The sequence below is a fragment of the Corythoichthys intestinalis genome, chromosome 10, assembly GCF_030265065.1.
Source record: "Corythoichthys intestinalis isolate RoL2023-P3 chromosome 10, ASM3026506v1, whole genome shotgun sequence".
Classification (NCBI taxonomy): domain Eukaryota; kingdom Metazoa; phylum Chordata; class Actinopteri; order Syngnathiformes; family Syngnathidae; genus Corythoichthys; species Corythoichthys intestinalis.
In genome coordinates this window covers 11,765,333-11,792,397 of record NC_080404.1, presented here as the reverse complement: position 1 = coordinate 11,792,397, position 27,065 = coordinate 11,765,333, and the positions used below count along the sequence as shown (strand labels likewise).

General features: G+C 40.6%; 1 protein-coding gene across 1 annotated transcript in view; it reads left to right on the top strand.

Moving 5' to 3' along the window:
* lmbrd1 (LMBR1 domain containing 1) overlaps positions 1-27,065 on the top strand; it is a 123,322-nt gene that overhangs the window by 8,536 nt on the left and 87,721 nt on the right. Inside the window, exon 3 of the mRNA XM_057847558.1 lies at positions 2,234-2,297. Coding sequence (XP_057703541.1) covers positions 2,234-2,297 — 64 coding nt within the window. The remainder of the gene's footprint in view (positions 1-2,233; positions 2,298-27,065) is intronic.

The window sequence follows — 27,065 nt, the reverse complement described above, 5'->3', positions numbered from 1 at the left end:
CCCACTTAGAAAATAGGTAAAAGTCTGAAATTTAAATCACAGACGCATTTCCACTCATACAGACATAATCTAAAAAATTGTATGAAGTATTTCAGCAATAATTAATAAACTCAAAGAGTCGTCAGTCTAGTCTACCTTAAAAAAAGTCCACCTTTACCCCATGAGTAACCACTCACCCACTCACCACCCGTTTGAGCTCAGTATTGTCACCTGTGCACTCCACAATCAGTCATAATCCAACTACTACCATGGGCAAGACCATAAAGCTTTCGAAAGACACTAGAGAAAAAATTGTTGGGCTCCACAAAGCTGGAAAAGGGTATGGGCCAATTGGAAAGCAGCTCGGTGAGAATAAATCAACAGTTGTAGCAATTTTTAGAAAATGGAAAAGGCTAAACATGACTTATAATCTACCTCGGACTGGGGCTCCATGTAAAATCTCTCCTCGTCGGGCACCACTCATTATGAGAAAAGTGAGACGTTAGCCTACAACTACACGGTAGGAGCTAGATGCACAGTTTCAAAGGCTACTGTCAGTAGAACACTAGGGTGCAATGGTTTAAAATCATACATTGCTCAGAAAGTTCCCCTGTTGAAGCCAGTACATGGTAAGGCCCGTCTGAAGTTTGCCAGGGACCATCTCAATGATGCAGAGGGCTCATGTGGGGTCAGAAGTCATGTGGTCAGATGAGATCAAAGTAGAACTTAGTGGTGCAAACTTTACTCGTCGTGTGTGGAGGAAAAAGAGGGATGAGTACAATCCCAAAAACACCATCCCCACTGTGAAGTATGGGGTGGAAACCTCATGCTTTGGGGCTGCTTTTCGGCAAAAGGGACAGAACGACCATACTGTATAAAGCAGAGGATGAATGGTGAAATGTAACGTCAGATTTTGAGCCACAACCTTCTTCCCTCAGTCAGATATTTGAAAATGAGTCGTGGTTGGATCTTCCAATATGACAAGAATATGAAGCACACAGCCAAGCTCACCGAGGAGTGGCTGCATAAGAAAAGCATATCAAGGTTCTATAGTGGCCTAACCAGTCTCCAGACCTTAATCCAATAGAAAATACTTGGATGCAGCTGAAACTACTGAACGACAGCCCGAAACCTGACAGATCTAAAGATTTGTGTGGAGGAACTGGCCAAAATACCTGTTTCCATATGTGAAATATGTCTCTATAAGTGGAAATGCATCTATGTTTGAAATTTCAGACCTCTAACTATTTTCTAAGTGGGTGAACTTGCAAAATCCCAAGGGGTACAAAAACTTCTGCTCATAACTGTATCAGAGGAAATGGTGACAATCATATATTTGCTTCATTTAGGTTTGGTCAGATAGTTGGATAAATTTTCCTTAAATGTACTTAAAAAAATGCAGTTTTAATGTGAATAATGGAGATTGACATGTTTTTTTCAGGGCCGATAACCAATTTTTGGAGCTGATATTCATTTGCAGTAAAAGTGTAAAAATTGGCATAAAAACATTTGATCATGCAAACACTGAAGTTCTTTGACGTGTGAAAAGCATGTTTATTGAATCACACAAATAGAAAATAATAGCTCCAGAATTGACTGAATTTCCTAGACTCAGAAATATCTCTTATAAAGTTGAATAAAAGGTTCAAGAAATAGCTCTCTGAAATTTCTCCACAGAAAAGCCCTTATGACCTCATTTAAGTATCCTTGAGCAACATATTAAACCTCACGTTGCTTCTGGTGCTGCGTCACCAGTAGGTAGATGAGGATATCGTGTGAAGCGCTTTGAGGACCTTAAAAAGGTGGAAAGGCGCAATACAATTGTAACTCCATTTACCATGACCGTTTAACCAATCAGAGGATAGGGTGAATACTCGTGCAGGAGAGAGAGAAGCGGCTGCATCTGAGCTGAAATAAGCCAGTTTTAAATTTCCCATTTTTTCATATCGACTGGTCGGAATAAAAAAAATACATCAAATTTCCAAATATCAGCGCTGATAATCGGTCTATCTCTAGTGAATAACATCAGTGGCTATTTAATTCTGCTTGTTCCAGAAACAATTACTCAACTCTCATGCCTTTATTTTAATTCTGATGACCTTTATTGTAAAGAACAAGAACTAAGGTTAGGGGTCGTGGTTTTTCGACATTTATCCATAATTGTGCTAATACTTTCACTTTAAATCTTTTTCTCATCGGATCTTATTAATATAGTTAATTTTTATTTATTTATTTTTTTCACCTTGACCCTCAGGAATGGGCTGTAAACAATGAAACAAGAGCCCAGATTGAAGATACCGTCCTGTATGGATATTACGGTGAGTGCTTTCTCTTATCCAGCCACTTGAGTAGATTGCATGTGTGGATAAAATGTGGAGTATCTCATGAATTTTGAGTGAGAATATTTGTGTATTTCTGTTCTTGCTGTAAATTTTCACTGTGTCTTATGAATCAAAATCTCCCATGTTGATCATTATAGCTGCAGTCTGTCATTCTTTGCCCCATAGTCTCATCCGTGTGACACTAGGCTTGACAAAATATATTTTCTTCTCACAATGCTGATGTCCTATTACCCCTACAGTTGTTTGCATTGTCACAATAATACTCTGTCACACTCACTCATCAATTTCAACACAATTTCCAAGACAAAAACAATAATATTTTGGGTGCGGAAGTCAAAAATGGCCAATTAACAAAAGAGTTACCTTAATTTTCCGACTAACTTGCTTAAACGTAAACTTAAATGCTATTAAATACTAATGTGTTTTTTTTTGGACAATGCTTGCATCAAGTCGTTCAGACACATATTCCCACAAACTGGATCCAGTCATGTTAGATTAGTTATGCCATATTCACTGTTGCCACTAGAATGCAGTGTATCCAACCCAAATCAATAAAACTAAATGCAAACACTTTCAAAACAAACCATTACAACACCACTCTAATTAAACAAATCCTTGAAGCAGCAAAATTAGATTCGAAGTTTTTTTTTTCCTTATCAAATTACTCGAGTTACTCGATTATTGTTGCGGTACTAATGATATTACATTGAATAATTATAATAATATTTTGCCACTGTTTCATCATTATCATTATTATTATTATTACAGTTTTTCTCAAAATAAGCGATATTTCAAAGTTTTTGCCAAATAATTGTGATTTATGCATGTTTCCTTTGAAGGCTGTTTTTCGAAAAAGACTTTTATACTAGGGATATTGCGATCCGATCACGTGATCGGAAATCGGGCAGTTCGCACCATTTTTTTAGGGGATCAGGATCGACAGTCATCTGAGAGCTGCAAGTCACGTCATCAATCAAAATTAATATCTCAAGCCCCCAGTTACTGCAAAATAGACCCGAAGGGGGGCCATTTGTTTGTGCTACGTTTGTGCTCGTTGTTGGTAACCCCTTTGTTATTGAGAGAGTTGGTCGCTCCGTCAGCCGCGGGAGTTGGATACGAAAAAGCTCAAAATGGGAGGCTGCTTGACCTCAGATTGACCCATAAAAGAATTGTTAATACCTCAAAAACAACAGCAGCACAAATGAAAAATATTTCAGCACAAACCTAGCCCAACCAAATGGAACCATTTTTTTTTTGTAAATTTGCGTATGATGTGAGGCGGGGCGGGGGGCAACTTCACAGAGGTAATCTTATGATTAATGCTTAAACTTAAATTAACAGGGAGCTGGTGCCTATCCTAAGTATTGCTGCTATTCTAAAGGTCTTCTGTGAACAAAGACAAACAAATAAATAGACAGGCAACCATCTTCTTATATTCACACTGTGTTGAATTGAACCCACACTGACTGCAAGTTATGTTAAGAGAACAATGAATTCATTAGTTGTTTATGCGAATGTAAAACACTGTTTGTACACTACAAAACAGTTTATTCCATCACTGCCTCTGTAGACACCATCCTGTTGCCTTTTCAACATACAGTGGTATGAAAAAGTATAGGAACCTTTTGAAATTTCTCACATTTCTGCATAAAATCACCATCAAAGATCTGATCTTTGTCAAAATCACACAGATGAATAAACAATGTCTGCTTTAACTAAAACCACCCAAAATTTTATAGGTTGTCATATTTTAATGAAGATATTATGCAAACAATGACAGGATAGGGGAAAAATAGTTAAGTGAACCATCACGTTTAATATTTTATGTCCCTCCCCTTTGGCAGTAATAACTTCAACCAGACGCTTCCTGTAGCTACAGATCAGTCTGGCACATCGACCAGGACTAATCTTGGCCCATTCTTCTGTACAAAACTGCTGTAGTTCAGTCAGACTCCTGGGATGTCTGGCATGAATCGCTGTTTTTAGGTCATGCCACAGCATTTCAATGGGGTTCAAGTCTGGACTTTGATTTGGCCACTCCAGAACTTGTATTTTGTCCTTCTGAAACAAATCTGAATTTAATTTACTTCTGTGTTTTGGATCACTGTCTTGTTGCACCTCCTTTTAGCTTCAACTAACTGTCTGACAGACGGCCTCAGTTATTCCTGCAAAACATCCTGATAAACTTTGGAATTCATTCTTCCATTAATGATTGCAAGTTATCCAGGCCCAGAGGCAGTAAAACAGCCCCAAATCATGTTGCTCCCTCCACCATGCTTCACGGTGGGGATGAGGTGTTGATGTTGGTGAGCTGTTCAATTTTTCCTCCACACATGACATTGTGTGTTACTCCCAAACAAGAGATATTGAACTGTGCCAGTGATTTCTGTAAGTCTTTAGCAGACACACTATGGTTCTTTTTTACCTCTTTGAGTATTCTGCGCTGAACTCTTGGCATCATCTATGGTGGACGACCACTCCTTGGGAGAGAAGCAACAATGCCAAATTCACCATTTGTAGACAACTTCTCTGACTGTCGATTGATGAACCTCCAGACTTTTAGAGATGGTTTTGTATCCTTTTCCAGCTTTATACAAATCAACAATCCTTGATCGCAGGTCTTCCGACAGCTCTTTTGACTGAGCCATGATGCACATCAGACAGTGCTTCTCATCAAGGCAATCCTTACCAGGTGTATGTTTTATAGTGGGCAGGGCAGCTTTAAATCACTCATCAGTGATTGGGAACACACCTGACTTAAATTGTTTGGTTTCAGTTGCTCTTCAAGTCTCCTTAGGCAGATGGTTCACTTACTTATTATAAAACTAAATTTATTACTTTTGGCACACCTTCTATGATGAATGCCCTTGAGCCCACCTCTGGCGCTCTGGCTGACATTTTTAAGATACACATTAAAAACCTCGGAGTGATATTCGATAGCAGGCTTAACTTTGAAAAACAGATTCGTTCTGTTGTAAGAGCAAGTTTCTTCCAGCTCTGTCTCTTAGCCAAAGTGAAGCCTTTTCTTAGTCGCCACGACCTTGAAAAAGCAATTCACGCTTTTATAAACGCAAGGCTGGACTACTGCAATGCACTTTATGTTGGCCTCCCCAAGTCCTCAATTTCTCGTCTGCAACTTGTTCAAAATGCTGCTGCTCGATTTTGAACAGGTACACCTAGACATGAGCATATTAGCCCCGTGCTATCATCACTCCTCTGGCTTCCAGTCCATTTTAGAATTGATTTCAAACTTTGACTGTTTGTTTTTAATTCTATTAATGGCCAGGCTCTATCTTATTTATCGGAAATTTTAACTTTCCTTAACTCTGGCAGGACTCTCCGCTCGACCGGCCAGCTTCTTTTACATGTTCCGAGGTCGAAACTTAAACAGTGGGGAGACAGATCTTTTGCGGTTGCTGCCCCCAGGCTGTGGAATAGCCTTCCCCCTGAAATCCCACTATTATGGATCAAGGTCCTTTTAAGTCTCGGCTAAAAACGCATCTTTTTAGACTCGCCTTTCACACAGATTAGGATAGCCTGGTTTTATTTGCTTAAGGGTCCTTTTAATGTCTTTGGATTTTATCGGTTTTATTGTTTTATTTGTTGGACTTTTATTGCGATGCGCCGTCTTTGTTTTATTTTTGTTTGTTTGTTTTATTTCTTGTTTTATTTTTTTTAAAATTGTTTTTATTGAATAATGTTTTGCTGCCTTTTATTTATCTTGAGCCATGTTTTGTTGTAAAGCACTTTGAAGGCCTTTCGGGTTTTGTAAAGGGCTATATAAATAAATTTGATTGATTGATATTTTCCCCCCTCTGTCAATTATTTGCATGCTATCCTCATTAAAATATGAAAACCTATAAATGTTTGGGTGGTTTTAGTTAAAGCAGACACTGTTTTTACATCTGTGTGATTTTTATAGATCAGATCACATTTGATGGTTATTTTATGCAGAAATGTGAGAAATCCCAAAAGGTTCAGATACTTTTTCATACCACTGTACAGTACTCTCTACCAGGTATCTTTAAAGACGTGAGTAGTTTAACTTTGTGTCGAATCATATACACTGCAGTGGTTATCACCTCACTCAATTTCTTTGATATTTATGATTGTTAAAATAATGAATTACATGTATTGTTAGTAAAGGTTTTATGATAGAAATGGTTCCACCCTGGAATAAATTTTTATTTCCTATTTCCTGTACATAATGCAATCCAGCATGAGGCTCAAACAGTCCGCAATTGAGTTCATAAAGTTCATAATAAGGGTATTTGTTAACGATTACAATAACATGGCCAAGATCTGGGCTGTTTTGCTGACTGTTTTGTTATCACTCCCTAACATAAAACTATAGTGGCATTGAAATGTCCCCATGATTGGCTTGCGTGTTTAGCTTTGAGTCTGCTGTCTCTGATGACAGCGAATTCAGCCATTCCAGAGACACTATCACACATTTTCCAACAGCTGCTAGCCTAAAGTGTCGCCAAGCAACACGGTTATGCACCGTCTGTTAAGAAATGACAAGCTGTCTCCTTGCTTCGACAGCTCAATCCAATGAACTACTTCCACTGATTATACGACAGTAATAAACTTTTAGCTTTCAAAGACTGTTTTCAGGGTATGTTAATGCAACGTTCACGGGACTGCAATATATTGTCCTATCGAAATACAAATTACACTTAATTTTTGGTTTAGATTAAACATACTTTCAAATTTAAACTTTGCTTCATTCAAACATAAATAATTCAGTCACTTCAGTCTTGAAGGATGTGTCCCTTCAGTCTTTTAATTCATTTAGTGGCCAAACTGGAAAGCATGTTTATGGAGTGGCAGTTATTATTTTTGAGCATTATTGTGATTCAAGAGATTCATTTTTTTTGTCAGTTAGTTGTATTGTCTTTCTCAAAATTTGTATGTAAAAGTTAATTGGGAAACTATGCCGCTGTATTTAATGCCCCACAATCAGTGCTATCTTAAACTGCATTTATAATACAATTGTATTTCAGAGGCGTATTATCCAAAATATTTAAAGGGGCTTGGTTTAGAATTTGACTTTGTTGAGCTTTTAATCATGTTACATGGTCATTCCTTTGGTTAAAAACACATCCGTAGTGATTTATAAAGTACTAGTCCTTCTCAAAAAATTAGCATATTGTGATGAAGTTCATTATTTTCTATAATATACTGATAAACATTAGACTTTCATATACTGGACTGTCTCAGAAAATTAGAATACACAATATTCTAATTTTTTGAGACAGTCCTGTGTATATATACAGGACTGTCTCAGGAAATTAGAATACACAATATTCTAATTTCCTGAGACAGTCAGGACTGTCTATACAGGACTGTCTCAGGAAATTAGAATACACAATATTCTAATTTCCTGAGACAGTCAGGAAATTAGAATATTGTGTATTCTAATTTCCTGAGACAGTCCTGTATATATACACAGGACTGTCTCAAAAAATTAGAATATTGTGTATTCTAATTTCCTGAGACAGTCCAGTATTTTAGATTCATTACACACAACTGAAGTAGTTCAAGCCTTTTATTGTTTTAATAGTGATGATTTTGGCAAAAAAGTCAAGAAAAACCAAAAATCCTTATTTTAAAAAAATAGCATATTTCATCCGACCAATACAAAAAAAGTGTTTTTTAATACAAAAAAAGTCAACCTTCAATTAATTATATCAGCTATGCACTCAATGCTTGGTCGGGAATCCTTTTGCAGAAATGACTGCTTCAATGTGGCGTGGCATGGAGGCAATCAGCCTGTGGCACTGCTGAGGTGTTATGGAGGCCCATGATGCTTCAATACCGGCCTTAAGCTCATCCATAGTGTTGGGTCTGGTGTCTCTCAACTTCCTCCTCACAATATCCCACAGATTCTCTATGGGGTTCAGGGCAGGAGAGTAGGCAGGCAAATTGGGCACAGTAATGCCATGGTCAGTAAACTATTTACCTTTGGCACTGTGAGCAGGTGCCAGGTCGTGCTGAAAAAAAGAAAATCTTCATCTCCATTAAGCTTTTCAGCAGAAAGAAGCATAAAGTGCTCCAAAATCTCCTGATAGCTAGCTGCATTGACCCTGCCCTTGATAAAACACAGTAGACCAACACCAGCAGCTGACATGGCTGACCCTCACTGACTGTGGGTACTTGACACTTGACTTCAGGCATTTTGGCATTTCCTTCTCCCCAGTCTTCCTCTAAACCCTGGCACCTTGATTTCCGAATGTCATGCAAAATCTGAGCAACAGTCCAGTGCTGCTTCTCTGTAGCCCAGGTCAGGCGCTTCTGTCGCTGTTTCAGGTTCAAAAGTGGCTTGACCTGGGGAATGCAGCACCTGTAGCCCATTTCCAGCACAGGCCTGTGCACGGTAGCTCTGGATGTTTCCACTCTACACTCAGTCCACTGTTTCTGCAGGTCCCCCAAGGTCTGGAATCGGCCCTTCTCCACAGTCTTTCTCAGGGTGCGGTCACTTCTTGTCGTTGTGCAGCGTTTCCTGCCACACTTTTTCCTTCCCACAGACTTCCCACTGAGAGGCCTTGATGCAGCAATCTGGGAACAGCCTATTCGCTCACAAATTTCTTTCTGTGTCTAAGCCTCTTGCTTGAGGGTGTCAATGATGGCCTTCTGGACAGCAGTCAGGTCGGCAGTCTTGCCAATGATTGCGGTTTTTGATGATGATGCGAGTTTTTAAAAGCCTCAGAAATCTTTCGCAGGGGTTTTGAGTTAATTTGTTGATTCAGAGGATTAGGTTAGTAGCTTCTTTAGAGTACCTTTTCATGATATGCTAATTTTTTGAGATAGGGATTTTTGTTTTTTCTTGACTTTTTTGCCAAAATCATCAATATTAAAACAATAAAAGGTTTGAACTACTTCAGTTGTCTGTAATGAATCTAAAATATATGAAAGTCTAATGTTTATCAGTACATTACAGAAAATAATGAACTTTATCACAATATGCATATTTTTTGAGAAGGACTAGTATTCACGTATGATTGAGAAATCGTCGAACCTCTCATCTGCCAGTGGGAGCTAATTAAATGTTCAGTCCTGCATAGCATCTCCTTTATGCATAGCAACACCAATGCTCATATGTACAAAATTAGCATATGTACAAAATTAGCATACCAAATAGATGCATCCTGCATCTGTACTCGCTCCGGTTCTGCAAAAAAGTCACTCTCCGGGTCTGACACAGGATTGTTAGCTAGGGTCTGGACTACATTTTCTATTGCCATTTTCCAAAAACACTGTTGTAAAACAGAACTTTCTCTATTTTGCTCAGAAACACACAAAAGTAAACAAGCTAATTTGAATGTATTTCTAATCCCAAAAACAGGCGAGTTTCGAGCATGTTAGGTTCTCATGAGATAATTAGAGAAGGACGATCTGCCATCCACCCCGACCTGCGTACTGTCCGAGTTTGCGTGATGTTGGAGTTGCGCCAAACTGCAAGGGCCCGTTCAGTCCTGCTTGCAGACCTAGTTTATGCTGTTTTTCTCGTTCATGAGTGTAATTGTGAATTTGGTCTTAAATTTAATTTCAAATGGCATTAAAAAAAAGTCTTTAAAAGTCCTGAATTGAAATTGCCTTTAGCTGTAGGAACTGTGGAAGTACATATGCTGTAGCTTTCACAAATCAACTCAAGGTAAAATTGCTTTAGAATGATAGTATATGTCTAAAAATTATGCACCCCCCACCCTCTTTAATATGTGTTCGTTGACCTTGGGTCTTCTATGATACTTCAGGAGTAGAAAATAAAGTTCACTGGCCCCACTATCAAAACCACTGGCCCAGGTCAACTCGTCTGTTATTGATCCCAATAATCACAAAAAAGAACAATTTGCTTGAATAACATGAATAACATGAATCAATTTCTTTCAGGTAGATTTAATGAAAAGTGCAGTAAAGCATTGCAAAAACGTGAATCTAGTACAAATAATCCTCTTCCAGTTCCATAATTGCATCCATAATCATTCCAGCATTGCCAACATTTTTTCTTGGGAGCTCCAGGGGCACGGGGGGCCGCAGGAGAGCGAGCCCAGTGCCTGGGCGAAGCTTTCCTGTCTTCCCCTTAACACCCTCGGTTAACGTGGCAACAATTTAGAAGTCTAAGAGATGACTAAGGCAATTACGGCTAACAGTTTTCAAGCTAGACCGTCATTATGACTATATGATTTTCTCCATGGTCATCCATCCATCCATCCATCCATTATCTTCCGCTTGTTCCGGGGTCGGGTCGCGGGGGCAGCAGCTTTAACAGGGAAGCCCAGACTTCCCTCTCCCCAGCCACTTCAACCAGCTCCTCCGGCGGGATCCCAAGGCGTTCCCAGGCCAGCTGAGAGACATAGTCTCTCCAGCGTGTCCTGGGTCGTCCCCGGGGCCTCCCGCCGGTGAGACATGCCCGGAACACCTCTCCAGGGAGGCGTCCCGGAGGCATCCGAACCAGATGCCCGAGCCACCTCAGCTGGCTCCTCTCTACGCGGAGGAGTAGCGGCTCGACGCCGAGTCCCTCCCGGATGACCGAGCTTCTCACCCTATCTCTAAGGGAGAGCCCGGACACCCTGCGGAGGAAACTCATTTCGGCCGCTTGTATCCGGGATCTTGTTCTTTCGGTCACGACCCAAAGCTCGTGACCATAGGTGAGGGTAGGAACGTAGATCGACTGGTAAATCGAGAGCTTTGCCTTTCGGCTCAGCTCCTTCTTCACCACTACGGACCGGTGCAGAGTCCGCATTACTGCAGACGCCGCACCGATTCGCCTGTCGATCTCCCGCTCCCTCCTACCGTCACTCGTGAACAAGACCCCAAGATACTTGAACTCCTCCACTTGGGGCAGGATCTCATCCCCGACCCGGAGAGGGCACTCCACCCTTTTCCGACTGAGGACCATGGTCTCGGATTTGGAGGTGCTGATCTTCATCCCAACCGCTTCACACTCCGCTGCGAACCGCTCCAGTGAGAGTTGGAGGTCACGGCTTGATGAAGCCAACAGCACTAAATCATCTGCAAAAAGCAGAGATTCAATGCTGAGGTCACCAAACCAGACCCCCTCAACGCTTCGGCTGCGCCTAGAAATTCTGTCCATAAAAATTATGAACAAAATCGGTGACAAAGGGCAGCCTTGGCGGAGTCCTACCCTCACTGGGAACGAATTCGACTTACTGCCGGCAATGCGGACCAGACTCTGACACCGGTCGTACAGGGACCGAACAGCCCTTACCAAGGGGCTCGGTACCCCGTACTCCCGGAGCACCCTCCACAGGATTCCCCTACGCACACGGTCGAACGCCTTCTCCAAATCCACAAAACACATGTAGACTGGTTGGGCGAACTCCCATGCACCCTCGAGGACCCTACCGAGGGTGTAGAGCTGGTCCACTGTTCCACGGCCGGGACGAAAACCACACTGCTCCTCCTGAATCCGAGATTCGACTTCCCGACGGACCCTCCCCTCCAGCACCCCTGAATAGACTTTACCGGGGAGGCTGAGGAGTGTGATTCCTCTATAATTGGAACACACCCTCCGGTCCCCCTTTTTAAAAAGGGGGACCACCACCCCGGTCTGCCAATCCAGAGGCACTGTCCCCGATGTCCACGCGATGTTGTAGAGGCGTGTCAGCCATGACAGCCCTACAACATCCAGAGCCTTTAGGAACTCCGGGCGGATCTCATCCACCCCCGGGGCCTTGCCACCGGGGAGCTTGCCAACCGCCTCAGTGACTTCAACCCCAGAGATCGAAGAGCCCACCTCAGAGTCCCCAGACTCTGCTTCCTCAAAGGAAGGCGTGTCGGTGGAATTGAGGAGGGCTTCGAAGTATTCTCCCCACCGACTCACGACGTCCCGAGTCGAGGTCAGCAGTACACCATCTTCACTATACACAGTGTTAATAGTGCACTGCTTTCCTCTCCTCAGACGCTGGATGGTGGACCAGAATTTCCTCGAAGCCGTCCGGAAGTCGTTTTCCATGGCCTCACCGAACTCCTCCCATGTCCGAGTTTTTGCCTCGGCGACTGCCGAGGCCGCAGTCCACTTGGGCAGCCGGTACCTGTCAGCTGCCTCCGGAGTCCCACAGGCCAAAAAGGCCCAATAGGCCTCCTTCTTCAGCTTGACGGCATCCCTTACCGCTGGTGTCCACCAGCGGGTTCGGGGATTGCCGCCACGACAGGCACCAACCACCTTACGGCCACAGCTCTGATCGGCCGCCTCAACAATGGAGGTGCGGAACATGGCCCACTCGGACTCAATGTCCCCCACCTCCCCCGGGACAAGGGAGAAGTTCTGCCGGAGGTGGGTGTTGAAACTCTTTCTGACAGGGGATTCTGCCAGACGTTCCCAGCAGACCCTCACAATACGTTTGGGCCTGCCAGGTCTGGCCAGCATCTTCCCCCGCCATCGGAGCCAACACACCACCAGGTGGTGATCAGTTGACAGCTCCGCCCCTCTCTTCACCCGAGTGTCCAAAACATGCGGCCGCAAGTCCGATGACACGATTACGAAGTCGATCATCGAACTGCGGCCTAGGGTGTCCTGGTGCCAAGTGCACATATGGACACCCCTATGTTTGAACATGGTGTTCGTTATAGACAAACCGTGACGAGCACAGAAGTCCAATAACAGAACACCACTCGGGTTCTGATCGGGGGGCCGTTCCTCCCAATCACGCCCCTCCAGGTCTCACTGTCTTTGCCCACGTGAGCGTTGAAGTCCCCCAGTAGAACGAGGGGCGCTCTCTAGCACACCCTCCAAGGACTCCAAAAAGGGTGGGTATTCTGAACTGCTGTTCGGTGCATAAGCGCAAACAACAGTTAGAACCCGTCCCCCCCACCCGAAGGCGGAGGGAGGCTACCCTGTCGTCTACCTGGGTAAACCCCAACGTACAGGCGCCAAGCCGGGGGGCAATAAGTATGCCCACACCTGCCCGGCGCCTCTCACCATGGGCAATTCCAGAGTGGAAGAGAGTCCAACCCCTCTCGAGAGGATTGGTACCAGAACCCAAGCTGTGTGTGGACTATATCTAGTCGGAGCTTCTCTGCCTCACACACCAGCTCAGGCTCCTTTCCTTCCATGTCCCAAGAGTTAGCTTCAGCAGCTGGGGGTCGGACCGCCAAGGCCCCCGCCTTTGGCTGCCGCCCAACTCCCTACGCACCCGACCCCTTTGGCCCCTCCCACAGGTGGTGAGCCCATGGGAAGGGGAACCCACGTTGCCTTTTCGGGCTGAGCCCGGCCGGGCCCCATGGGGACAAGCCCGGCCACCAGACGCTTGCCTTCGAGCCCCACCTCCAGGCCTGGCTCCAGAGGGGGGCCCCGGTAACTCGCGTCCGGGCAAGGGAAACTGGGGTTCATTAATGTTGCTCATCATAAGGGGTCTTTTTGAGCCATACTTTGTCTGGCCTCTCACCTAGGACCTGTTTGCCATGGGTGACCCTACCAGGGGCTTGAAGCCCCAGACAACATAGCTCCTAGGATCATTGAGACACGCAAACCCCTCCACCACGATAAGGTGATGACTCATGGGGGGTCTCCATGGTCACACGGATGAATTATCACGTTATGTTACCATAGGTTTCATTCTCGTTGCCCTTTCTTTTACTTACGTGTCTGCATTTGTGGGCATTGACCTGCACACCTCACAGTAAACCTTTTTTTTTTTTTTGTCCCATCGGAGCCAAGTAATTCCAGCGGTCTCGCCACTGGGGCTGATACTTTCTCTACTTTTTCTTTTCATATTGGATTTCGCTTTCCTTCAACGCCTCCGGTGACTTTATCTTTCTTAAGTAGTCTTTTATCTAGTCTAGTAGTCTTCTATCCCCCATTGCTTGGCTGGGTGCTGGGGGTTTCAGAAACGTATTGTAATACAATGTAAGGTGGGTACTGTGATACGTACAATTACCCAGCAGCAGTAATCAGCGAGCAAGTTGTGTTTACACCCCACGGAGAGCAACGAGATAGCGTAACGTCATCAGAACATGGAACCACTGGGAATTAATTTGAAATAAGATTTTTTTTTTAATCGACACATTATTTTTACTGGCCTCACCGGGCCAGTGGTTGGACCATTCTGGTGGCCCCCGACAGTTTTAAAAGTATGTCTGGGCCACACAGCCATTTATGTTGTCGATCCCTGTACTTGATGTTTTTATGTGCATTCGGTGTTAATCCCTTTTTAAATTATGATGATGAATGACTATTTAAAAATATAGATATTATAAATTCCTTCTCTTTTAATGCTGGAATCCCCATTAGTAACCATCGCTTACCTCTCTTGACTTAATGTGCCGCTTTGCGGATTTGTGAGAGAAATGTGACTGGTTCGGTTAAAGCCAAGCAACCTGGAGCTGAGTAGTGTAGAGCAAGCAACCTGAATCCAAACTTGCCAGTGCTTTGCGGACCGTTCATGGTAGCTGCCCAAGCAGAACATAGATTGCAGTCAGCTAAAGTGTGTGATCACCTGTGTTTATCTCCACATGACTGAAATGACTTCTACCTGGAATGTAGGTCAGGTTCGAGTACGGTTACTGTGCAAACATGCGACCTCCGCTGACACATCCATGTTGTCAAGAACCTTCAGTGACTGTAACAAATGCCCAATATTTACATTGATGTAACCTTAACTATACTGGACTGTCTCAGAAAATTAGAATACACAATATTCTAATTTTTTGAGACAGTCCTGTGTATATATACAGGACTGTCTCAGGAAATTAGAATACACAATATTCTAATTTCCTGACTGTCTCAGGAAATTAGAATATTGTGTATTCTAATTTCCTGAGACAGCCCTGTATATATACACAGGACTGTCTCAAAAAATTAGAATATTGTGTATTCTAATTTCCTGAGACAGTCCAGTAGCTTTGTGGTGAAAATAATATAATTAAAAAAAGTTTATATGCACCATTGCAATTCCAGCATTGAAGTACTGAATATTTAGCCATATTTACACTGTTTTTTTTTAGCTATTATTGCCATATTTGCATTTACTTGAAATCCTGCATTCCATAGCCTAGATTGTTTACATTGCTTTGATAGTTCAACTGTGACTGTATTTCTTTTGCCAGTGAGAACCAGTAAATGGCAAGAGGACATCTGGAACTCACTAAACTGAAATTGACTAAGTGAAACATAAATACTACATTTGTATGCCTCTTAATGCTTTATTATTTCCTTTTCTGTTGCACAACTTTAGACATGCTAGTTATGTTTGGGAAGATGCACTTTTCCCCCCTATTTTTTTACCCAGTAGGTGGAGACCAAGCTCCATGTGTGTTCATTCAGAGCCCCCTCACAAATCAAGCCATTTAAGATGAGACTTTACATAGCGATGCATACATTGTACACACTGTATAGTACATTGAAATTGCCATTTTGTTCATTTAATAATTATGTTGTACTTATCTAGGGATTTCTTCAGAATTTGATTGATTTATTTAAAAAAAAAAAAAAAAAAAATGTATAGCTTAACTCAGATCAGTGCGTATTCTGTGGAAAATTGATTTTATTGTAGTTATGAGCTGTTATTCACAATTGAATATGACATGTTTGAGAGAGTCACTAAGGTTTTAACAGAATATGTACAAATTATTTTCATGTACTTAGATCATCACGTCATTTCATTTAATATTTAAATTGATTGAAGTTGTCAATTAATAGATAACACTTGTTTCTAAGAATGAATATATTCAAAATGAATCTTACCCATTTAAATGCTGAAATACCCTTACTGTTTTGTTTCCCAAATAATATAGTGGCAATTATTATTTTAATGTATAAATCATCAGGCGTTTGGCTCAGCATCTGCGTTTTGATATACAAAAATATTGATGGAAAGAGTAATATTTTAGAGGTAATTCTAAGTTTATTGGAATAACGAAAGATGTGCAGTATGTATCAAACCACAAGCTGGGGTTTTCCACGGGCAAGCAAAAAATTTAGGGCACTTGTCTTTCAGGCAAAGATCTTAACTTAGCCCTGAGACTGGTGAAACAAAGAAAAATGTTTTTTGGGATACAAGGGTTGTTGCACATGATGACGAAAGAACACTGCATTCCATGTAAAGCACTTGCTAGTAGCCACAGTAAAATTTGATGGCACATCCATCATACTATTGGGATGTGGGGCTATTCCTTGTACTTCAAATCTTGTTTAAAATAAGGGTGGCATAGATTACATGAAATATTAACAGATTCTTGAGAACGCTGTTTAACAAAAAGTCAGTGTTTACACCTAGGCTAAATTTTTCACTAATAGGACAACTTAAACATTGCTCAAAAACTACTATGGTTTATATACACAGGAGCAAGTACAATGTTCTGGGATGACCATTAGAGGTCGACCGATATGGGATTTTCAAATGCCAATACCAAAACCTAAAAAAAAAAAAAAATTCAGCCAATTGCCGATATCCAACGCCAATTTTGTAAACCGATATTTGAAGCGAATATACAATAATATTAATATGATATAATAAATTTAAATAAATTTTTTAAAGCAAGTATATAATGAAAGGCAATTTTTAAAAAATTGCATCAACAACTTCAAATTTACAATGATGACCTGAGACTTAAAGGATTAATTCTGCCTAGTACTACTACACCAACAATCACAACACTTCTATTTAAGATTATACACATTCAGCAAGAGCAGTATATTATTTTCAAATAATTAAACCCACCAGGACGTCACGGCAAGATGTAAACAAGTGAGAGTGAGAGTTTAAAGGGCTACTCGCCATACTAAAGCTAATGCTAATGCAAATGCTATGCTAACGCTACAAGTTACATTTAGAGTGTAAGGATCACTTAATAAACACCTTAAAAGGCTGATGCAACATTGCATATTCTCTCATGCAAGATAAAAAAATACAATATTTACAAAACAGGCAAGCCTCAAGCTTCCTGTAGCAGCCTGCCTTCAAGCCAATCATACCTGACTGCAGCCGACAGATGCTACAAACACCGCCGTTGCTACAAACTAATCCCACGTTGCTACAAACTACTATGCCCACGTGATGCTATGGTAGATATCACATGTATATAGAACTGGATACGAAATGACAGACTTGGCGGCGTTAGCACATGTATAGACAACTAAATGCGAAATGACAGACTCGCCGGCGTTAGTAATCAGCCGGCATCTTAAAGCAGTAGACTTCTCAGGAAGGCTCAGTTGTCGCGAACCATCTTAGCGAACCTAAGTAACTTTTCATGTAAAATACTCCTAAATCGGCAAAATCTTGACTTGAATCTATCTTTAAATGATGAAACAGTTTTAAAACTTTCACATTTAACACATTTTCACACAAAAAGTAGACAGAAAGGAAATTATGCAATAATTGGAGCAATTTCAACAATTTTAACGGTTGATTCACAACATTAAATGACTTCCAAACATAGCAAAGGTTACACTTTAGTGATCGCAATATCAGCAATACCCCTGTGTCTAGTTAAGGTTTGGGTAAAGAATTGGGCAAGGGCCTATTGTCCCAAAAACCCTTTGAACTTCACATAGTACAGTAAACGAATTCTTCGCTCCACCATACAAACAGCAGGCTTGATTTGGTGGCCCAAAGAATGGAATTGGAATGGAAAGATAAGACACAAGACGGATATATACATTCAACATACTGTACATACTGTAAGTACTGTATTTGTTTATTATAACAATAAATCCACAAGATGGCGTTAACATTATTAACATTCTGTGAAAGGGATCCACGGATAGAAAGACTTGTAGTTCTTAAATGATAAATGTTAGTACAAGTTATAGTAAATTTTATTTTAAAACCCCTCTTAATATTTTCGTTTTAATGAAATTTGTAAAATTTTCAATCAGAAAATAAACTAGTAGCTCGCCATTGTTGACGTCGCTGATTGGTGATGTCACAGCCGTTCTTCCAAAGTGTCTTTAACTACTTAAGATAGTGATTAAAAAACACCACAAGTTGTCAATGGCGAGTTTTAAATTACTTAGAAATCAAGCCAATGAGTGTGTTTTGTCCCTCGAATGACGCCGTAGCTCCATTTTTTGTTTTTTTAGACTGGGTCTATGTGATTCACGTTCGAGACCACTGATAGTTTGTGTATTGTGACTAAATATTACTATCCAGTGTATTTGTTGAGCTAAACAAAATGTTTGAATAGAGTTTGAAGTCTGAGTAAGTTTTATGTGTATTTTGAATAGCTATTTTGACTGGGAATGCCAGCTTTTATTTTTGTGAACATTATTTTTGATTTAAGAGAGAGGAATATTATTTTTTTGTGGTTTCACTAAATGATACTTATGTTTGTTGTGAAGGAGTTGCCGAAGCTTATGCCAATAAACGGCACGGTCCAATGAACGCCTGTGTCCACTGCCTTTCTCTGCCTTTAGCTCTCAATGTGCAAAAAATGGCGTCATTGTAATCTGTTTGAAGCAATGCATGAGCGGGTCATTCCGCGCTTGCGTTAAATGCGTCAAATATTTTAACGTGATTAATTAAAAAAAATTAATTACCGCCCATTAACGCGATAAATTTGACAGCACTAAAAATTACATTTTTGGATTTACAAGGTATTTCCTCGAAGTGCTTATTATCCCTTTTGTATGAAAAGTAACACAAATGCCTCTATATTGTGTTCCTGTTCCTTTTTTTGGGGGGGGTGGTCCTTCTAAAATGGTTCTTCTTTGTCACTCAAGCTGTATTTACTTTTAATGACACTGGAGAGAGCTTCGTTATGTGTTTGCACTGCACCAGAGGGATCTTTAAGCTGAAGTGCTATGATGATGCAGCCGTTTCTCATTCAAGAAAAAAAAAAGCAGAAGGCAAATTGTATGGTGTTTTTTCTGAGAAATGTCAGAACCTGCATTTCTTTACCATTACCATTCCTGTGACAAATACAAAGAAATTAATGACTCTCTTTTGAGAATAGGAATTTCTTTTTACTGTCTAATACAGGGCAAATGGTGGAAGAAATTAATTAGTGTACTGAAAGACGTCAACTTTATTTTTTTTAATTGACTTTAGAAAGTGTCGAGATAGATTTACCAGATGGTGAGAGAAAATGTACAAGTAAGTGTGGATCAACGGAAATTAAAACGGCACGATTTGCATCATCACGTTCTTGTGCTAAAGCAATGTCGAATGATTTAGAACCTTATATGCTCGCACATGTAACTAGAGAGGTTCAAATGTGTAAAAAAATAAATAAATAAATGAAAATAACGCAAAATGAATATTGATCATTATTCGAATATTTTCTGTATGTAAACGTCGCCAGTGGCTCAAAATCTTCGACCTGTAATGTACTTCTTAATACTATTCATTATACATACCATAACATGTACCGTATGTTGTCAGCCTGGTAAAAGGGATTGAAAGCTGTTATCTAAATGTAATATATATACGGGTTTTTGAGCCCAAATAGCTTTTTATGGACTAGCCCTGATTTTGAAAGCAAGCCTACTCATTTAATCTCACGGCTCTGTCCATTTATATATTTCCTTCGACTGCTCACTACTTCAAAGTAGTTTTGTAAACGACCCTAAGCATCAGGCCATAATACCCCAAGGCTTTCTCAATAAATCATTGGATTTCTCTCGCTCTCTTTTTTTTTAAATGCCATTTGCAAGATAGGATCTAGAAAGGATGCTACCCGCTTGTTCTACATTTTTTTGTCCTCTCACATCTGCTGCCTGTTTTTTTTTCTTCTTTTAATATTGAGACATACAAACTTTTTACATTTTCTGTTTCATCTATATTCATTGATAGATATACTGTGGACTATGCTCAAGAAGCTACAGGCATTTCTTACTTTTGTGTGCAGAAGCATTTACAGCCATACCTCTACCATTTTTGTCTGCGATCATATCACTTAAAGACACATTTATAAACAATGAGTGCAATGGAATGTTTAGTCTGTTTCATTCGCCACCATGGTAAGAGTAACCTGCAACGGCGTACCGCACACAACACGTCACTTTTGCTCAATAATATTCATGATGTTAGCAATTGTTGCTAATTGTTGTCAAGCTCACGTTTGTCCCAATGCTAAATGCATGTAAATAGTGTACGAACGAGATGTTTACTGAGCTAAACCTACCAATTCTGTTCGAAACTGATGTCCCTGGTGCCAAATTCCCTGGTAAAGATGTGGAAGAACAAAAATGTTCCATTCAAAAGATGGCTTGAGTGTTGATGGCTGAAAAAGACAAGAAAAAGAGCCGACCTGATCCAGAGGTAGCTTTTTTATGGGCACCTTTTTCTTGTGTGCATTGCCTTACGTGACCGACAATGACATTCTCCTGTTTCAACAATCTATTCTTTACCACCATATACCCTGTCTTTCTTATATGTTATATCCTCTGGTTGTCTTACGTCTCTGACCGTTTTTGGGGGTAATTTACATTGCTATTTTTGTGTAGCGATCGCAAATGCTACTCAGTGACAGCCAACGATCACTTTTAATTTTTTCAATAACAAATCTTAATTCTATAATTTCTTTACTCCTCCCCCTTACTAAAATGTTTTTTTTACAACAGAAAAAGTAACAGCAGTGGCAGTCAGATACCATTTTAATTTTTTTCAGGTCATTCATTGTCTGACAGAAGTAGCACAGCAAAACGTCACGCCAAAAAAAAAAAAAAAAGAAAAAATATCGAAATGGCTTACCTCTTCGTCTTCTGTAGGACCATGACCCCCAACAAAATGTTTACTGTATATGAAGGTGAATGGCTTCACCTTGCTTGAATTAAACTGGTCTTTTGGACGTCAGCACAAGTTGATCCATTATTCACATTTTTCCTCTTTTTTGGCTTCGGGAAACATATGAAGAAAACATCCTTCATATATCGTAATGTCTTGAGTCGTTTCTACAAGTTCCATAGCAGCAGTTTTTAATCGGCATGTTCTTTTTTGAAAGATTACCGGCAGAAAAAAGGAGTAATAACATGAGTTGCATGCAAGGGCTTGTCTGTTGTCCCACTTCCAGGCTACGATGGCGACGTCACTGTCTAAAAACAGCAATCATGCGGTACGCTATTAACATATACTGAATTGAAACTGTTGTATCCCCAGAATTGTTTATCGAACTCATACCATTTTTAACGAATATAAATTTCCAAGAAGTGCTTTTCAGTTTAAAAAAGGCTAGTGTGTACATAGTATCATGCTAATTTGATATGGCTTCTCATGTGATATCAAATAAACTTTATTTTAAGCTCATTTCATAAATAATGATGCTGGAATAAATTTGAATGAAAGCAAAATATTTCTCCCATTATTTGATTAATCGCAAAAATGAATTGTAGTCATTCTGGAGTATGGGGTACCTAGCCCCCTGGTAAGGGCTGTTCGGTCCCTGTACGACCGGTACCAGAGTTTGGTCGCCATTGCCGGCAGTAAATCAGATTCGTTCCCAGTGAGGGTTGGACTCCATCAAGGGTTGCCCTTTGTCACCGATTTTGTTCATAACTTTTATGGACAGAATTTCTAGGAGCAGCCGAAGTGTTGAGGGGGTCCGGTTTGGTGACCTCAGCATTGCATCTCTGCTTTTTGCAGCTGATGTGGTGGTGTTGGCGTCATCAAGCTGCGATCTCCAACTCTCACTGTAGGAGTTCGCAGACGAGTGTGAAGTGGTTGGGATGAAGATCAGCACCACCAAATCCGAGACCTCAGTCGGAAAAGGGTGGCGTGCCCTCTCCTGCTCCAAGTGGCAGAGTTCAAGTATCTTGGGGTGTTGTTCATGAGTCAGGGTAGGAGGGAGCGGTAGATTGACAGGTGGATCGGTGCAGCATCTGCAGTGATACGGACTCTGTAACGGTTCATTGTGGTGAAGAAGGAGCTGGGCCAAAAGGCAAAGCTCTAGATTTACTAGTCTATCTACGTTCCTACCCTCATCTATGGTCACGAGCTGTGAGTCGTGACCGAAAGAACAAGATCCCAGATACAGGAGGCCTAAATGAGTTTCCCCCGCAGGGTGTCTAGGCTCTACCTTAGAGATAGGGTGAGAATCTCGGTCATGAGATAGGGTGAGAATCTTGGTCATCCGGGAGGGACTCGGGGAGGAGCCAGCTGAGGTGGCTCGGGTTCCTGGTTCGGATGCCACCTGGCCGCCTCCCTGAAGAGGTGTTCCGGGCATGTCTGGATGGCTCTGAGGACAACCCAGCACACGCTGGAGAGAGATTGTCTCTCGACTGGCTTGGGAATGCCTTGTGATACTCCTGGGCAGCTGGTAGAAGTGCCTGGGCAGAGGGAAGTCTGGGCTTCCCTGCTAAAGCTGCTGCCCCCGTGACCTGGCCCCGGATTAAGCGGTATATAATGAATGGATGGACGGATGATCAGTAGGATAATTCTAAAAATATTCCGTCGAGTTGGAAATTATTTGCAAATCATTTAATTTTTGTCGGTGTTTTTTTTTAATGTTATAACTTCGTTGAAATTAAGATTTTTATCTGGAGACTAAAATACTATGAGAGCATTATAAACTCTAGTGTCTGTTTGATGATGCCCCTGAGACCGCTAGTAATGGTCTTTTTAAACCCTCCAACCTTGGCTCATACAGTTTAATCTACATGGTATCTCCTTAATGTTGGGCAGAGATGCAAGTTCTTGTCGTCGTGCCATACCTTTGACCAAATGCCTGCAAAGACAGATATTTTCATCATTCTCTGGAGTCCTTTGTCGTGGTGTGTCTCAAAGAAATGTCCCCTGGCATTGAATTTTCACATAAATGTAATATATTTCACTTGTCAGCAAGGGACAAGTGTCTAGGTTATAATACCCTTGTGGACGGCCACGGTAAGGTAAAGACAAGTGTCTAATGTTTCTCATTAAGCCTCTGCGACGGATTCTTCAACTCCCATTGATATATTTGATCGTTTTAATCTAATGTGTGAGCCAGTACACATTCTTTACTAATTCACACTGCTTCTTCATATGCCTTAGCTCTGCAACATATATGAGGAATCTGCTAAAATGTCTTATTTTTTATTTCCAGTGCGTAAAATGCAATACAATCTGATAACAACAATAATAATAATACACCATATAACACCATATAAAATATAGGAACTTGTAAATGAGCAGGATTATTATACTGTTCTCTGTTCTGTCAGAAGGGATAAATGTGGTCAGGTTTTATCCCAAACTATTTGTTCTGACCCACTGGACGATCTACTTGGGGAGTAATGGATGATATATGGTAATGTAGTATGACCTGTTCTCTCAGTATGTTAATATTCATGGTGTTATGATTAATTTGACCCATTGCCGTAACCCACAAGCATATGCCAGTGATTGCATACTGAGTATCGCTAGCACTTATTGGCTTTCAGCTCATCCTAAACTCAATTTATCAAGTTGTGAATGAGTTTAAAGTAATATCTTTGTGAAGCTAAAAGCACATTTATTGATAATAATGTCCGATCACAATCTTGCTAGTGTAAAAAAGAAAACAATAAACAAGCAAGTATGTCAAATTATAGTTCTGTTTCTGCCACCAAAAGTCATGATGACATGGAATCCCAGTTTTACTCAAAGTATTAAAATCTTTTACTAAAATATGTTATTAGAAACACATAAAATATTGCCATTGATTTAAAAATCTATAATATACTTGTTTTGACCTATGGAGGGCGTCATGTTTCAAGCGTGCAATGGACGCTCGGGGTGATGACCATGATTGTCACTGGCACTCGACGAATACGGCTCGACGGGTTACTGCAATTTCTTCTGTGCGGCGAGATGTCCAACGCATGCGCTCATCGGTTAAAAGCGGCGAGTACTTACTTATTTGTGTTTTTATTGAGTCTTCTTTTACCATTTCAATGCCTCAAAATCCTTTTTGCATGTGTTTCCATCTCATACTTTTAAGCATTGTGTTTTCTTGTGGTAGCTTTAAAGCAAATTGTTAATCTGTTGACATTAGCCACATAGGATATTTAAACCACCCTTCTTTGATATTACTACGTTTAAGTATTCTTAAGGCATCTTTACTATGTTCTGTCTGTATGCATCTCAACAAAACAAGCTGAAAGCGCATGGTAGTACTATGGATGTCAAAATTGCCTCTTGAAGACGTTTCGCCGGTGTAGCAAATTATGGCAGAACACCTTTTTTTTTTTTTTTTTTTTTGCTACTCTCGTCTTGGCTAACCCCGTCTTTCCTGTTTATTATTCTTTTGCTGCTCGTTCAGTGAAATATCGACAATGCTGTCATGCTCATTAATGTTTCTCTCGGGTTCACATTGAGAGGGTTGAACAGATTACATGCTTATGTCTCTAGAGTCATACTCTGGAAGCCCGGCAACGTAACCATGTGAGGTCACGGCCCTGCGACGTCAACAACAATGGCGACCTACTAATTAAAACTCATTTTACAAATTGTATAAAAACGAAAACATCAAGAGGGGTTTCAACATCGAATTATTGTAACTCATAATTACGTTTAACTTTTAAGAACTGCAAGTCTTTCTATCAGTGGATCCCTTTAATGAATATTGTACCCTATTTTCCGCATTATAAGTCGCACCGGCAATGAATGGCCTATTTTAAAACTGATTTCATTTAAAGGGTGCATCGCATTATTAAGGGGCAGTAGTGGCTGGGGTTGTGTTATGCATCCACGAGATACAGCTGCACTAAAGGAATGTAATGCCATGATTGGCCAATATTGATCTGTATAAGGTGCGCCTTTTATTGCAGAAAATACAGTACATATTTATATTATGCATTATTTTATGTATTTCATTTATATTTGTGTTAATATTTTATTCACAATTCAAACCATTCTTCCATTTTCTAATGATAACATGCATTTACAGGTTACCCGCGGGTTATTAAAAGTATTATAAAAAGCATTGAATTTAGTTTTCCATTATTAAAGATATTAAAAGTATTAAATTAGCTGTTGTAAGTCTGGATTTTTTTCACCGTGGTCTTAATTTTCAAGAACATCTCAGTGCAACCTAAATTATATGTGACAAAGTTTTTTTTTTTTTTTTAAATCCATAACAAAGATGACGCATAGAATTTTTACGATGCTCTGCACTACAAATCGAACTGCAACTCGTGCGTGCCAAACCACCACAACCGGCAAAACGGAGAATCCATCCACCTCTGCATCGGGAATGCATCCGTTTGTCGGTGGAACGAAAACCCTGCAGGCAGAAGTATTGTGGACTCTAAACACCAAAACAGACCACCATTCATATACTTCAAATGAGTCCATTGGTGATCTGTTTCGGATATTAGATCATTTTTTATCGGCATCGGTTGTCACAATGTTGGTCATATTGCGTTTTGTTCCAGAGGGAGCGTTCCCGATGTGTTAACTGTCTTTTGTAACAAATTTTCAGTTGGCAGAAAAAAAACCGCACATTTTCTTAATGTTTAAATAGTCTACTTAATTTTATGACCATGATAAATGCATTTACACAATGAAATAACGCTGGAAAAGTTTGTTAAACATAATGTTGCTCAAATCGTGTTTTTTTTTTCCGGAGGGAGCATTCTCGACCTCGTAACTGCAGCCAATTTAAGCTCATCAAGACTTTAAGATAGAGGTAAAATCGGGCCTAAAAAGTCCAGCCCGACCCAAACTGGTCCGCGGGTATTAAAGCCCGACCCGCGTTTTGTGTGATAACATTTGTGACGATGTCTGCATAAAAGCATGTGTTTTATAACGAATTTTCAGTTGGTTGAAAAAAAACGCATTTTCTTAATGCTTAAATAGACTACATATGTTTATGATCATTATAAATTTATTTACACAATGAAATAACGCTGGAAAAGTTTGTTAAATATAAATAAACCAGTGTGGTTTTGCGAACTCGTAGAGGGGAAGATTAAAAAGGGCGTATAGGCACGCTCTGGCTCTGCAATGACCATACAGTGCCTTCTTTTTTTATCCAAATTATTTATTTTATAACAAGTATTTCTTAGTTTATCATTCATACATCGTTAATATATAGTTATTTCAAAAAGTTAGCAAGAAAGAACCCTGGCCTGGCCGGACGTAATAATTGGCATTTTAATTTTGGTCATGTTTTCAGTTTAATTTAGCTGTTTCCAGCTTGCTATGTTTATAATTGCGATGTTTGTTTACCGCTTTTCCTCTTACTGCGATGGAGGAAGTTACATCGGCCGCCGCTATGATATTTAAGTCATCAGCCATCTGCTGTGACCCGGTAATTTAACGCCTGCTTTCACGCACACTGCTTCCCATGTCAGTCGACACAGGAAATTGTTTTCACACACAACTGCTGCACGGTTAAGTCCCGCGATATTCCCGTTTTTTTGGAGTATGTGATAAGGGCTCAAGTTACATCCAGATACTTTAGGTTGCAGTTTATGGGTCATGCGAAGGCAGTGGACCTGCTTAAACATTTCGGTTTGCCTTTCGAATGAATGTGAATTTCGCCGTTTTAACTCGAGAGTTAGCCATGTTCACTGGGGTCTTGGCAGGTGCTCTAGCGGCTAGCCTGTTACAGAAGATGGCTGGTCTGAGTCCTGTCCTCCGCCTCTTTTTTTCCATAATTATTGTGTGCGTGTGTGTGTTTAAAAAAATTCTGACAGACTTTATAATGTTACTTTAAATGTGTTTTAATTGTATCTTCAATATATGCGCATTCTTTTGTCAAACACACTTAGTAATTGAGGTTAAATTTGATGATCAGTGCTTTATTTATTTAATATGATTCAATATGATCTAAATAATGGGTGCGAGAAAAGTATTAATTTTCAGTTGAAATGGCATT